The sequence below is a fragment of the Bufo gargarizans genome, chromosome 8 (genome assembly GCF_014858855.1).
Source record: "Bufo gargarizans isolate SCDJY-AF-19 chromosome 8, ASM1485885v1, whole genome shotgun sequence".
NCBI lineage: Eukaryota > Metazoa > Chordata > Amphibia > Anura > Bufonidae > Bufo > Bufo gargarizans.
In genome coordinates, this window is record NC_058087.1 from 20,392,219 (window position 1) to 20,407,829 (window position 15,611).

A 15,611-nucleotide genomic window follows, 5' to 3' on the forward strand; every position below is an offset into this window, starting at 1 on the left:
GACCTGTTACATGTGCACTTGGAAGCTGACGGCATCTGTGTTAGTCCCGTGTTCATGTGTCCACATTGCTGAGAAAAATTAAGTTTTATTATATCCAAATTAACGGGGGTGTTGCTGTTATTTCTACATGCTCCTCTTTCTCTGCAACTGGCATGCCCTCTCCAATTTGATTGACGGGGCCAGGCAGTTAAAATGTGATCACACCTGCCTGGTCCTGTCAATCAAAGTGCAGAGGACGCGGCCGTTGCGGAGAGAGCTGAGCCTCTAGGTGTAATGGCAACGCCCCTATAGGCTCATTTGCATATATTAAAACTTTTCTCAGCTTTGTTCTCATAATGAGATATATAAAAGAACAGCTCCACAAAATGTAACAGCAATGTTCATGCCCTGGTTCCTACACATATGACCTACCTACATATTTCCGCTCGTGATATCAGTCAGCACACAGAAGTGATGCAGCCACACAGGTTTATCATATAAAATGATACATTTTTAATTCCTTAAGGAAATACAGTAGATGTGCAAAGGACAGTTACAGACTGAATGAAGAGGAAGAAACAATGTAAAAAATAAATAAGCTATATAAGGACATGGTAACATATTGTACTGTGAATGTCAACCTAACATTTTACACTGAACAGACATACTACAGGTACGTACTGTCTTAACGCAGCGAGAACCTTAATTCGTCTATATACATACAGAGAGTGAACATATGAAACATTCATGAAGAAATCAAGAAATGCTCCATAAGAAACTGAAAATATTCTTAATGAGAACTTACCTGAAAACAAGAACAAAACATCTGCAGTTTAGCAGTAGCTCAGTAAAGCCAACCACAGACCGAAACTCACTGGCATGATCTTTTTTTTTTCCCCCCACCAACCAAAGATCATAGACAGGATCAGCTGTAAAAATATACGACTATGGGTAGTTTAAAGTGAATGTCCACCAGATTAGATTGAGAAGATACGATTATTATTATAATTTTTTTTAAACAGGACTTCACATCATTAATGCAGTTGGAGTTCCGCTTTCTAAACTTCAAATCCTCTGCATAGAAAGAAATTCATTACTTACCTATCTGAATGTAGCCACCACTAGGGGAGCTTTAAGAGCTTACAGTATACAGTTTATACATTGAACCCAATCATAACACAGTATACAAGAAGAGCCAAAGGTCCCCCTAGTGGTGGTTGCAAGCAGTGAGAAATTGTATAGTTGAATTTTTGTCTATTCAGAGTATTTGGAGTTTTGTAGCAGAAAAATACACAACTATAAAGATATTTCAAATCGCACAGAAGTAGTTCTGGATCTAAACTATGAACATTCACCTTAAGGCTTTAGAGACCACTGGTTCCTAATGAACTAACAGCATTGATAATAATGGTTACACCCATAAAATGTCTGCAGCCGCTCATCTTCAGCCAATGGTAACATCTTACTGTATAACCTTATTGCCCTCCAAAAAATATCACCAATTCCCCTGTACATTTTTAATACTCCCTGTACCTTTTATTTTCTTTGAAAGTACAATTATCCTCTAAGATAGCACCTTAAAGGTGTTTATATAACACAAGAATAAAGTGCGATAACTGTTAGGACTGATATTAGGCCATATTTATATATTAAACTCAGTGCAAAACCCAGTATGGTTGAAGCCTTAAAATGCACGCTATATATGGCCATAGTATAGCTTAAAAAGTTATACATTATATACATGTGAAACACACATTCCGGTTATTATATATATATATATATGGCCATAGACTATATTACAAACTAATATGACTCTTCTATAAAATATATCAGAGACTGTTGTATCAATAAACATTCATATACATACCCATGTGGGGCCGACTCACTTTTGGGCAAATAGGTTTCCAAAAATTTACCACTGGCTTAGAAATCCACAGGCGACAACCACTTTTGGCTACCTATTGCCCACAAGCAAACTACAACTGCCATCATCTACCTAAAGGCTGTCCCATATTTCTAAACTTTGGATGGGAACAAACTAGAATTAGGGATAATCTTGTCCCCTTTAAGTGGCAATATAAGGCACCAATTGAACACAATAAATATGCCCTGCTACTTACACAGAAAAAAATAGTTTAGTTTTTTTTTTTAAAGAAAGGCACCACGACAATGTTTTATAACACTGATATTCCAGTTATGATGATCTGCTCTAGGAAACTGCGTCTTACGCAACCCCAGAAATCTATATTTACAGGTCAAATTCTGCAATCCTGAGAGGTACTTGGATGAAAACCGATGTAACCCTTACAACCAGCGATTAGCTCGTGTCTTAAAGGGACTCTGTCACCAGTTTCTAACCCCCCCTTTTAAAACTATTGTTCTGTCCATGGCGCCCTTGTGATTACAAAGGTTTTGTTATTTCGTCTCCTTTAGATAAAAAAAAACCTTTTATCTAACCTGTCAATCTTGTGGATAAGGTGCCCAGGGCGTTTCTGAAGGTCTGAAGCTGCTGCCCGCCGCCGTTGGTGCCCAGCTCCTCCCCTGATCCTTTCAGCGCCGCCTGAATGTAAAGAAATACGCCTCCGGCTCTCCCTCAGTGCCCCCTCCTTCTTTTCAAAGATCCCGCGCGTGCGCACAGGCCTGTGCCTGATGCGCCCGTGCGGACTTTTAGATTCAGCCTCATTGAGCGAAGTGCGCATGCGCGCGCACTTCGCTCAACCTCCTCATAAGACGAGCACTGCCGCCAGCCACTCAGAGCCTGCCAAGCGCTGTATGGAGCCGCACTGAGGGAGAGCCGGAGGCGTATTTCTTTACATTCAGGCGGCGCTGAAAGGATCAGGGGAGGAGCTGGGCACCAACGGCGGCAGCGGCGGGCGGCAGCTTCAGACCTTCAGAAACGCCCTGGGCACCTTATCCACAAGATTGACAGGTTAGATAAAAGTTTTTTTTATCAAAACGAGACGGCGGATTTATCTTATAACAACACCTTTGTAATCACAAGGGCGCCATGGACAGAACAATAGTTTTAAAAGGGGGGGTTAGAAACTGGTGACAGAGTCCCTTTAAAGGGGTTGTGCAAGAATGAGGGGTTTCTGGGAAACCTTATAACTTGGCCGGACCTGTACAGGGAAGATTACTTACCCACTTCCCGGTACCAGTTCCCTACTCCTTCTCCTCCCAGCCTGCGATGCTTCGCTGGGCTCCCTCACTGTAAACATCCGGTTTGACATCGCTGTAACCAATCACTGGGCACGGCAGTGGTCAACTTGGTGACATGACATAAGGGGAACCGGTTACCGACGCAGCCAGCAATTGGCTGCGGTGATGTCAAACAGGATGTTTACAGCGAGGGAGCACGGTGGAGCATCACAGGCCACGAGGAGAAGGAGCAGAGAGCCAGTGCAGGGAAGGAGCCAAGTAAGCTTCCCTTTACAGGTCCGGCTAAGGCTACTTTCACACTTGCGTTCAGAGCGGATCCGTCTGAGACGGATCCGCTCATATAATGCAGACGATGGATCCGTTCAGAACGGATCCCTCAGAATTTATTTTACAATATAATGCAAAGTGTGAAAGTAGCCGCAGACTGATCCGTCCAGACTTTACATTGAAAGTCAATGGGGGATGGATCCATTTGAAAATTGCACCATATTGTGTCACCTTCAAACGGATCCGCCCCGATTGACTTCAACTGTAACTCTGGACGGATCCGTTTGCCTCCGCACGGCCAGGCGGACACCCGAACACTGCAAGCAGCGTTCAGGTGTCCGCCTGCTGAGCGGAGCCCAAACGCTGCCAGACTGATGCATTCTGAGCGGATCCGCATCCACTCAGAATGCATTAGGGCCGTACGGATGCGTTCAGGGCCGCTTGTGAGAGCCTTCAAACGGAACTCACAAGCGGAGCCCTGAACGCTAGTGTGAAAGTAGCCTAAGTAGGAAGGTCTGCTAACCCCCACCTCTCCCGTTCTTGCGCAAGCCCTTTAAAGGGGTTTTCCAGGACTAAAACACTGATGGCCTATCCTTAGGATCCAACCCCCTGTCGAACATTAGAATAAAAGGGCGCCATCAACTGCCACCTTCATTCTAATTAATTATTCTTGGGTCGGGCTCCCACTGCTCAAACACAAAAGACCTATCCTAAGGATAAGCCATTAACGTTTCAGTCGTGGCAAATCTAGCCATTGTGGATTACAGCACCTTTTACTCATGCACCAGGTAAAAGGAAATAGCGCAGTTCTGCAACATGGCAATCATACGGGTTGCTGGTATAATAGAAAGTCCTATGTTATAGCATCTTTTAATGCAATTATGAAGATACACCTTCTGATCCATTATAAGGACAAACATTATAAAGGAGGTTTGTATCTGGTTGCCGTTAGTTACAGTACATTTGCTTACATAGTATTGTTGAAGGCATAAAGGGTGATATTTTTTTTCCGTCAAGGCAAAGTTATCGTTTTAGTTTAGTACACATTGTACATTATAATTTGGTAATGTTCTGAAAACCAAAGTGGCGGAAAGTTCCTCCAGAGTTGTTGGGACTGCACCCGGCAGTGAAACATATGGAACATAGATCAGTTTATTTCCTATGAATCCGATTCCAAACCCAAAGTGATGTCCATTGACACTGACCAGCAGCCTCTTCTACAACTATTTGGCTACATCTTCGCTCCTGTTTCAGCCATGTTCATATAAAAGATGAAACTGAGTTAATGTTTTATTTCCAGGATATGTTCGTCTTTCCATGAATAGGATGACCGCGGTAACCAGAATGTGGGAATGATTTCCACCAGTAACGAGAATTTCACTTTACAGTTGCTTCTCCAAGCAGTCAACAATAAATCATGTTGGTTAAATGAGTGCGACCATTTGTACAGCAAAGAAGTTGATGCTCATTTGAGCCCCCGCAGATTGAAGTTGCCCCCATGAAGCTACACGATATATAATGACTTGTCACTGTCAGTTTTTCTTAAATCTGCGGATCACACATTCGATTCTATGAAAGATCGCTTTGGTTTAGTAGAGGACAATGAGCTTAAATTCGAGTCTTTAACCAGAAGAGACTGGGACCTCAACATGGCTTCTTGGTATGACTGGTTGACCGCCTTGGACACTCTAAGATCCTGGGTGAGGCTGGATGTTTGGCTCTTTCCTTCCTCAGTGTCCTTAGAGTAAACCCCATTTTGGGTGAGGCCTCCATATACATTTGGCATGGTTTTGTTTTGATTTCCGTAAGTATTTGCCTGCCTGGTAGAGAACTTCTCAAAATTGCCAGTCTGAATACTTCCAGGAGGGTTGGTGTTTACATCCATTGTCTGGTTTTGCCAACTTCGACCAGACTGCGTGTTCTGCTGGAAGGTTCTGGCGGTTTTGTCCATGATTCCCATAAATGGTATGTTGCGTGGTCTATGCTCAGTCGCACTAAGGGTTTGGCTGGTCTTATTTTCTTTGCTTCGCACATCAGGTCCTTTAACACCTTCAGAAAAACTACTGCTGGAAGTCAAGCTATGTGAGGTTATCCTTTTGCTTTCCGTCACAATCTGTTTATCAGTTGATTGGGTCTCCCGAGGTGGAGAGAGGCCCACATATCTTTCTGCCATTTTAGAAACAAAGGAACCAGAGGACTTGTATGGCTGCGAAACTTCTCCCGGCTGCTTGTGGGCGACGTGTCCAGATGGAAGCTTCTCACTGTACACAGGACCATGAGATCCTGATACAGAATGAGATGCATCTGCACTAGGACCTCTCAAACTCTCTTGGTTGGAAAACTGTCTCAATGGAAGTGGACTTGAAGGTACCAAGTTAGAAGGAACTGAATTCTTTGGAGTAGAAAAACTGTTCCCAGACCTCGACATGGATTGCAAGGAATTCATGTGCTGATTGGTTTTCACTATCTGTGCCTGTTTTGTTGGTCTTTGTACTAACACTTGCTGTAGGCATATATTTTTCCCTTGAAGTTCTTCAGAAGCCTCAGAAGTGTATTTTTGATTACTGTGCTCCTGCAACCTATTATTGTTAGCCAAATCTTGTGGTTTTGAGTTCCCTGGGAATTTATCAGAAGTTGGACATTCTTCCTCTTGAATTTCCTCTAAATTCAAATGGCTGTCCATTGTTTCTTCAATAGCCTCATCCTCTTGATCAGAGTCATGGCTTGGTGGTGGTGGCGGCTGGAATTGCTTCTGCTGTTGGGACCTCTGATGCTGTTTGAACTCTTCTTCTACACGGGATAAGAGTCGTATAATTTCCTGGTTGTTGGGACACAATTTCAAAGCCTCGTGGAGATCGGCAAGAGCAGCAATAAATTGCCTGAAAAGGAGCACAGAGGAAGACATGTAAATCATCATGACACTGGTATCATGGTAGAAGGATTGAGAATATCATCAAGAAGGCAGGATCTTTTTAAGGTTGAAGGGATATTTAAAAAAATAATCATTCGATGGGCACAGAAGGTGGAACCAGAGGGGTCCAGGAACATGGGACCATCACCAATGACCTGAATAGGAGGAACTTTTTTGTTTGGGACATTTGATTGACACATTAGAAAGGTACCATTGTGAGAATACTCCAAAAAACAACTCTTTAAAAAGGACAGAAATATTAGAAAAAATAAAGAACCCTTAAAACTATAGATTTTATTGGCTGTGAAGGTTCTCATTTATCCAGGTCATGGTATATCTGTAAAGAATAAATCAAGGCAACTGGACTCAGAATTGAGAAAGCTCATTGGAAGAACGAGTGAAACGTTTTCAAGAAATCTACAGTAAGTGCCAGTTGCCTTGATTTATTCTTTACAGATATAGATTTTAATAATTTAAAATTACCTGTACCAGTCAAACAATACACATATAACCCTAAATGGGAATAGAGAAGGGTTCAGGATTCGGTAGATGATCGGGATTCAATCGTGCCCAGGGACAGTTCTATCCCTGTTATTTTCCTGATTGATCCTCAGCCCAGAGGCATCAACTGATGGTGGTGACCCTCCGTCCCCGTACCTATCCTGGATTACCCTAATTAGCCCTGAAAGAAGTACCCTGTCACCCCGACTCGTTTCCCCCTATTCATTAGGTTCATCAGGGGGCACATAAGACGGGTGCTCACACACATCAAAAAAGTGGGCTAGTGAATAGAAGTGGGGCTGGTGGATACATATATGCCTGTAGTGGGATTAGTTCACTCAAAGGATAATACATATATATGTCCCGCTGACAGGCGTCCAGCCCCATCGAGGTCCAGGATATCTACAGTCCGTAGATGAATGGAGGAAGCGCATCGGGGTGACAGGGTACTTCTTTCAGGGCTAATTAGGGTAATCCAGGATAGGTACGGGGACGGAGGGTCACCACCATCAGGTGATGCCTCTGGGCTGAGGATCAATCAGGAACATAACAGGGATAGAACTGTCCCTGGGCATGATTGAATCCCGATCATCTACCGAATCCTGAACCCTTCTCTATCCCATTTATATGGTGATGGCATAATCTAGCAACATGCCATCACTTGATGAGATGGGAATACCACATGATACGGTAAAGAAACAATTTGATATATGGCTACTTATAGAAACATGACTTACCTGCTGTTTCGTTTTGCTCTCGCCCTTGCATAGTAAGCTTCATAGCACTTTGGTTTCAGCTCTAGTGCCTTGGTTGCAAACTCCTCCGCCATGCCAAAGTCCTACATAGAACAGAAGATGACACAATTATAACTTTGGTTAAGCGTACTTTGTAGAAGCTCAACCACAGCAAGGTACAATGTTAATACCAGGCACAGAGTATTACAGCACACATATTAGTGAGGCAGGAGGTGTATTAATGTATGATCCAACTCCAACAAGGCAAGGCTCCAAGACTGGGGCACAAGGATCTCATACCTGAGGCCCCTTCCCATCACAATAGATAAGTGAGTGATCCTGTATTTGGGAGAGTGCTGTACTTGCTTCTTCCTGTAAAACAACCAGCATGACCTTCACCTGCCCCTTCCACAAAGAGAACATTTGACCTGAAAAAGGCTCTTTAAAAGGGGTTGTACAGTATTACAAAAACATGGCCGCTTTTCTTTCAAAAAAACAGCACCAAACCTGTCCCTAGTTTGTGTGTGGTATCACCACTCCTCTTCATTCACTTCAGTGGGGCTAAACCCACTGGCAGTACCAGACTTTAAAGGGGTTGTCCGTGCTTTTACTATTGATAACCTACCCTCACGATAGGTTATCAATATCATATCAGCGGGGGTCCGACAACCGACACCCCCGCCGAACAACTCTCTTCCTGTTCACCGCTGCTGTCGATGGTAAAGACCATAGACAGCAGCAGACAGTAAGAGAGAGGGAGACGGCACGTGCGTACTGTCGCGCAGTCTACTCATACAGCTGATCGGCAGGGTGCCAGGTGTCGGACCCCCGCCAATATGATATTGATGACCTCTCATGAAAATTAAACAGGTAAGTTGCTGTTTCTTTAAGAAAGCAGCCCAATTTATGTAATCATGTACTAATCCCCTTTAATAGGCACACAGTGAGCCATGCCTTTCCTCTCAGATCTTTTCACTTCAACATATCGAAGTGCGCACATATAATATAGCACAAAATGTACAGCTTAGTGGATTCCTATGGGTTCTCCTACCGCAGCATAGCCTTAGCATAAATCTACATAAAATGCTGCCTGAAGGGCCACTTCATTTAAGACCTGCCAAAAGTAGCAAACAGCAGAAAAGTACTTTACTTACATTCATTTTTCGGCGACATCTGGACATGTTCAAATAGAGGGAGACGCGCAGCTCATTAAAAGCTTTCATCTCTTCTCCTAATCCTTCTCGAGGAAACTTTCTAAGTGCGTACTGATACCTCTGCGCCGCTTCTTTCATCTTTCCCTTCTGCAGGAAACAAAGTCAGTGTCAGGAAGGAGACCCAAATAAATGCAATGCAGTTTTTACAGCCTGCGCCGAAAATGTATTTCCTATATTTTGAGACCTCACACTTCTACGGGTTGTCCTTCTAAAAAAGAAATAGTTGTTATAAGGATCCTGAAAAAATAAGCTAGCCACAGGGTGACCCCCTGCACATCTCTATGACAGTATAAAAAGGTTCCAGGTCATCATGTGCAGTTTCTTAAAAGGTTTTTCAGTATTCGTAAAAATGGCCAGCCCAAAAATAAAGATGTTTTCCCCCCAAGGACTGTGCCTAGCATTGTAGCTCAGCCCCATGAATGTGATGGAGATGCAATACTGGCCCAAGGACCAAAAATATCAAACCTTTTTATTTTATTTTACTTACTCTGTACAATATATTGCCTTCATCCATTAATTTCTGAAGGAGGATAATTAAGATATCTGGCTTGGAAGTTGCCATTGCCCATGCTGCATTCCCTATAAAAGGAGGAGAAAAAACAAGGATTTAATAAAGGAAGAACACGGAATCAAGTTGCATGTACGAACTGGCGAGTTAGCAATCATGAGATAAGTCAGTAATATCCTTGCAGCTTGCATACATTTATACATGAAGTGTGTATGTAATAAGACTTGGTTGGTATCCAGATCAACTTTTTCACATGGCAAGTGGTAAAATCTCAAAAATATATATATTTTTTACTTCCACATAAATAACCTTGAGGAGCTACAGTGGGGATTGTGACAACTGACCTTGTCTAGTTGGGTTCGCCTTATCCAAAACTAAGCATGCCTGCTTTAAAAGGGTATGGAACGATCTCAAGAACAAAGTGGCTGCAGGGACTGGGGCCCCTTAATTCTCAGGATTGATGTGGGTCACAGAAGCCAGGCATAAAGTGATGCCTTATACCTGCGACATGACGTCAAGTTATAAGATGGGAATACCCCTTTTATCTATCATACTATCCAACTGCACCCAGTCGTCCTCGCTGGAGTGGCAAGCTACCCCTTCTACAATGTGCAATCTGCTAGTGTCCTCTTACAGACAAGAAGAAGCTAGCCAGAAAAATAGGTTCCATCCACCAAGGTCTAAGTCAACATCCGGCACCAATGGTGATGCCCTGTGGAGCATACGGGAGCTATTTAAAAAATAAATCACGGTTGGTTCAATCAAGAAATAGTGCCTTTGACAGTTGCACATTACATACATCAAGATCTATCATCTGACCTGAATACATAATGTTTCCTTGGGTGAAGAGGGCATTTATGTGAGGATACGACAGATGTGCCTAATACAATAAGAAAGCCCGAGAAGGAAATGACATCAACTTCCTCCGAATGAGGCTTCATGTCAGCCAGTCTAATTCCAGCACTGTGAGGTTTGCATCTACAGACCTAAATAATATAGGGAGTATAATGGGACCATCGTATGTCTCAGACTGATAAAAACATGTCTTTCTACACAGGCTATAGACCGTGTCAGGAAGCTGGGCCATTAACACAAACATTAGTAAGAAAAAATTACCAGGTTGGAGGCGTCATTTATATCAGTAATGGTCATTCCTGCTTATCCTTTGTGTTAATTTCTAGTACTAAACTCAGGGAGGACTTATTGTGTATATGAACATTAAGAAAACCTGTACTGAATGACTTATGTAGGAAAGACCCTTTAAAAACCACTTGCTAAAAAAAATAAACCTGGAGTAAAAATGGTCCCTTAGTAACCCTAGGCCTCAGGCCAGATTAAATAAACAGTGGAAAAAAATCCAATAATCCATCACTGGAACAACGACTTTAGGCCTCATGCACATGACCGTTGGTTTGGTCCGCATCCGAGCCGCAGTTTTTGCGGCTTTGATGCGGACCCATTCACTTCAATTGGGACAATCTCTATAGTGACCAAGACAGGGATTCAAAATTGGCCCACCACCACCATTGACCCCCGAAAGGCTTCAGAACAATCATTTATTTAAATGCCCCATCTTCCCTCATCTTCATCAATTCCTAATGTTCCTATTTATATTCATCTACACCCTGGCTCTCCACTTACCCCTCGTGCAGACCTCTCTTACACACATGGATTTCTCTACTTACAGGGTTGTCTGCTTCTTAGAATTCTAATTTATATTAGATGGCTTTTCTGAAAATGCTATGATCAAAGCTCGATTTATTGCTGGGTTCCTGGATAATCTATGGGGGAACCTGGCAGCAAGTGTTAAAGTCCCCTGCACAGTGCCGCCACAAAGAAAATAAAGCATTGCACAAATACTTTTATAATTAAAAGTAACGGGCGTTCCATGCAATACGTGGAAATGTCAGATTCTCCAGAGACAGGTGCTCTGTGTAGCCCCTCTCTGCTCCGGTTCATTAATGGCGGTCCCGAGTGTTCCCAGCTCTACATTGAAGTTGGGTTAGGCTGGTGCATACACCGATTGTGATGGTTATTTGGCGGACACACATACACGTTTCATTTGCATTCATTCTTGGTTGGTATAAGCATACTTTAGATTTCACAGCTGCATAAAATCTTTACCTAATTTGGCTCCTTTTCGGAGCAAGGTCACGACAACTGCAGTATTTCGACAGCCGATCGCTCGATCCAAAGGTCTCATCCCACTGTAGTCCACATGTTCAATCATGGCTCCATTATCAACCAAATACTGCACCTAAACAGACCAGAAGATGAAGAGAAATCCTGAACACATTCACTAAGTAAAACAGCAGGCACTCGGCAGCTATGGCGCCCACTTAGCTCCGGAGTAGGTGCCGCCTTTAAAGACCCAACATCCGTAGTACATGTATGGCGGATGTCAGGAAAATCGTGCCTGTTTCTAAAGCTTCGTTGCAGAACTGTGTCCTCTCTATGGGAACACACCACAAATCCCATCCGTACATCCCCTACTTTATACATACATTCACTAGTAAAGTAGTAAACAGATGTATGGCATGATCCGACTACACAGGTTTATTTGTAGTCTGTTACCATGGAGATATATGTCTAAACAGGAGCTGTAGACACAAAACAATAGATTCTTCTATAGTTGCTTCATTGTTTTTACTACAAAAACAAAGGCTTTACATGAATATCACTGTGGTTAGAAGTTATGTTTTAAGCGTGTTGACTCTCATCCAGCTACAGGGCACCACAGCTTATTCGTTACGGAGAGCACATGGACCATCACGAATGCCTGCCCCTATGCAAGTCTGATATTTCAAAATAGGATTTCAGCTGGAGTCTCCCCTTTAAGTAAAGGCGTTGTAGCCAATCATATTACAGCTGTCTTTTTTGTGCTGTGATTCAAAGCAGACAGGGTAGAGGTGATGGATAGGGTGAGCCTTCCCTTCCTGGGATTTGTCCATGTTTCTCATATGCTGGCATAAAATAAAAGCGTCAAAAACCATCCATCCATCATAATATGCAATGGATAAACCTTGTAAATATAAACCAGATTTATTAAAAGCTGCATAAAATTCCACCTCTTATCACTTCTCTCCGCGCAAAAGAGAGCGAGGGAGGGCGTCATGTCAAAACCTGTGGACGTGCGTGTGATGTCAGTCCGGGGAATGCAGCCTTCTGCATAATATCTGCAGCTCCCCCAGAAAAAGAGAGAGATGCACTTTTATCATGAGTAACAAAAGATGTCGTCCTCCCCCCGTAGAGCGCAACGGGCATTCCTCTTCAAAATGCATGGCATGTATTCCCGATACCACTGGAGCTATTAGAGCAGGAATGCGGAGGGATGGCATCCCCGCGGTATGTAAATACAGGATTACTTATTTATTCCAGTAGCAGGATCCGTGTGTTTATAGCGCCGGAGCGCCGCTTAAACAGCGGTGAAAGGCGAATCGATCACGGGAACCTTTTAACATGCGAGTGGCATTTAAATATTTAGCTTGTATTCACTTACAATCTCAGCGTCTCCATAGAAAGCAGCCAGATCCAGCGGAGTGCGGCCATTTCTGTCCATCTGGTCAATGGCAGAGCCTCTTTCTACCAAGCACTGGACGGCTGCCTTGTGGCCCTTGAGGCAAGCCCAGCTGAGGGCGGTCAACCCTTCTTTGTCCAAAGCTGCAATGTCTGCCCCTGGAGAGAAGAACATCACACCGTCTCAGTCTATAGTCCCATCAAACAGGCCTTGGGTGGTTTTCTTTTGACAATATCTATTCAAAGTCTATTCTGCCATTTTTTTCCCTGTAATTCTGAATCTCGGAAAGCAGGGCAACAACCAATATGGCTGCCATATAGCTTTTCCAAAATACCAAATCCAGTGATGCATCTTCTGCTCCCATATAAATGAAGAATTAGATAGATTTGCCATTTAGAGAAAGTAAAAAACCCCATCATATACTATGCACACAGCTAAAATGCAGAACTATGTGTCCCTCTGTCCTGCTATCTGTAGGTTGGCAAAAGTGAAGGGGTTAACCCTTTTCTTTTAGGCTTGTAACTATGGAGAAACACAGATCCGTGTAGGAGCTGTATACGCAAAACAGCAGGATAGTTTTGCTCAATTTTATTTTATTGTAGTAAAACTATATAATATGGTTGCAAAAGTATCCAAATCCTTTTACAATTGGCCAACAGGTTGCTATGGGTAGTACAAACAAACACGTTTCTTACACGCAGATCTTTCTATTTTTTTTTCTATTTTTTTTTGTTTACTTATAATCCCTATACTGCGATTTATGCCTACATAATCTAATTAATCATTTTGGTCCAGTAGATTGTGTTAAAAACGTGCTTTTAAAATATGCAAATTACCTTGCTGGTAGCAGCCGCATCCTCCGATCCTAAAGACGCCCCCTCCGCATGTTGATTGACAGGGCCAGGGAACGGAATCGTCCTCTGCTGGCCCTGTCTGCTATCAAGATCTCGCGCCTGCGCCGTAACAGTATTCAGTCGGCGCAGGCGCAATGAGATGCGGCCGCTCGCTCCGCCGCTCCATCCTCAATGCGCCTGCGCCGATGACGTCACATCTACACCCGGCGCAGGCGCATTGAGGATGGAGCAGGCGCATTGAGGATGGAGCAGCCGAGCGAGCGTCCGCCTCTCAGTGCGCCTGCGCCGATTGAAGACAGGTACGGCGCAGGCACAAGATTTTGAATGCAAACAGGGCCAGCAGAGAACGATCCCGTTCCCTGGCCCTGTCATCCAACATGAGGAGGGGGCGTCTTTAGGATCGAAGGATGCGGCTGCTACCAGCAAGTAGCTGCCCTACTTGCTGGTAGCAAGGTAATTTGCATATTTTAAAAGCACGTTTTTAACACAATCTACTGGACCAAAATGATTAATTAGATTATGTAGCCATAAATCGCAGTGTAGGGATTATAAGTAAACAAAAAAAAACAAAAAAACGGTTTAGTGGGGTGACAGAAGCCCTTTAACCACTTCAGCCCCGCTAGGTGAAACCCCCTTCATGACCAGGCCACTTTTTACACTTCGGCACTACACTACTTTCACCGTTTATCGCTCGGTCATGCAACTTACCACCCAAATGAATTTTACCTCCTTTTCTTCTCACTAATAGAGCTTTCATTTGGTGGTATTTTATTGCTGCTGACATTTTTACTTTTTTTGTTATTAATCAAAATGTAACGATTTTTTTGCAAAAAAATGACATTTTTCACTTTCAGCTGTGAAATTTTGCAAAAAAAACGACATCCATATATAAATTTTTCGCTAAATTTATAGTTCTACATGTCTTTGATAAAAAAAAAATGTTTGGGCAAAAAAAAAATGGTTTGGGTAAAAGTTATAGCATTTACAAACTATGGTACAAAAATGTGAATTTCCGCTTTTTGAAACGGCTCTGATTTTCTGAGCACCTGTCATGTTTCCTGAGGTTCTACAATGCCCAGACAGTAGAAAAACCCCACAAATGACCCCATTTCGGAAAGTAGACACCCTAAGGTATTCGCTGATGGGCATAGTGAGTTCATAGAACTTTTTATTTTTTGTCACAAGTTAGCGGAAAATGATGATGATTTTTTTTTTTTTTCTTACAAAGTCTCATATTCCACTAACTTGCGACAAAAAATAAAAAATTCTAGGAACTCACCATGCCCCTCACAGAATACCTTGGGGTGTCTTCTTTCCAAAATGGGGTCACTTGTGGCGTAGTTATACTGCCCTGGCAATTTAGGGGCCCAAATGTGTGAGAAGAACTTTGCAATCAAAATGTGTAAGAAATGACCGGTGAAATCCGAAAGGTGCACTTTGGAATATGCGCCCCTTTGCCCACCTTGGCATCAAAAAAGTGTCACACATCTGGTATCGCCGTACTCAGGAGAAGTTGGGGAATGTGTTTTGGGCTGTCATTTTACATATACCCATGCTGGGTGAGAGAAATATCTTGGCAAAAGACAACTTTTCCAATTTTTTTATACAAAGTTGGCATTTGACCAAGATATTTTTCTCACCCAGCATGGGTATATGTAAAATGACACCCCAAAACACATTGCCCAACTTCTCCTGAGTACGGCGATACCAGATGTGTCACACTTTTTTGCTGCCAAGGTGGGCAAAGGGGCACATATTCCAAAGTGCACCTTTCGGATTTTGCAGGGCATTTTTTACACATTTTGATTGCAAAGTTCTTCTCACACATTTGGGCCCCTAAATTGCCAGGGCAGTATAACTACGCCACAAGTGACCCCATTTTGGAAAGAAGACACCCCAAGGTATTCCGTGAGGGGCATGGCGAGTTCCTAGAATTTTTTATTTTTTGTCGCAAGTTAGTGGAATAT

At 43.0% G+C, this 15,611-nt stretch overlaps 1 protein-coding gene across 11 annotated transcripts in view; it reads right to left on the bottom strand.

Moving 5' to 3' along the window:
• Positions 1 to 3,789: 3,789 nt before the first annotated feature.
• Positions 3,790 to 15,611, bottom strand: part of TANC1 (tetratricopeptide repeat, ankyrin repeat and coiled-coil containing 1) — a 192,186-nt gene continuing 180,364 nt past the window's right edge. For 8 of the 11 annotated variants that reach the window (XM_044302880.1, XM_044302885.1, XM_044302884.1 and 5 more), the window contains 7 exons: positions 12,773 to 12,948; positions 11,398 to 11,530; positions 9,253 to 9,344; positions 8,706 to 8,852; positions 7,852 to 7,923; positions 7,555 to 7,655; positions 3,790 to 6,284 (listed from right to left, as the gene is read on the bottom strand). In XM_044302880.1, coding sequence (XP_044158815.1) covers positions 4,961 to 6,284; positions 7,555 to 7,655; positions 7,852 to 7,923; positions 8,706 to 8,852; positions 9,253 to 9,344; positions 11,398 to 11,530; positions 12,773 to 12,948 — 2,045 coding nt within the window. In that variant the 3' untranslated portion in view covers positions 3,790 to 4,960. The remainder of the gene's footprint in view (positions 6,285 to 7,554; positions 7,656 to 7,851; positions 7,924 to 8,705; positions 8,853 to 9,252; positions 9,345 to 11,397; positions 11,531 to 12,772; positions 12,949 to 15,611) is intronic. The other 3 variants (XM_044302883.1, XM_044302888.1, XM_044302881.1) reach the window with 1 other exon arrangement.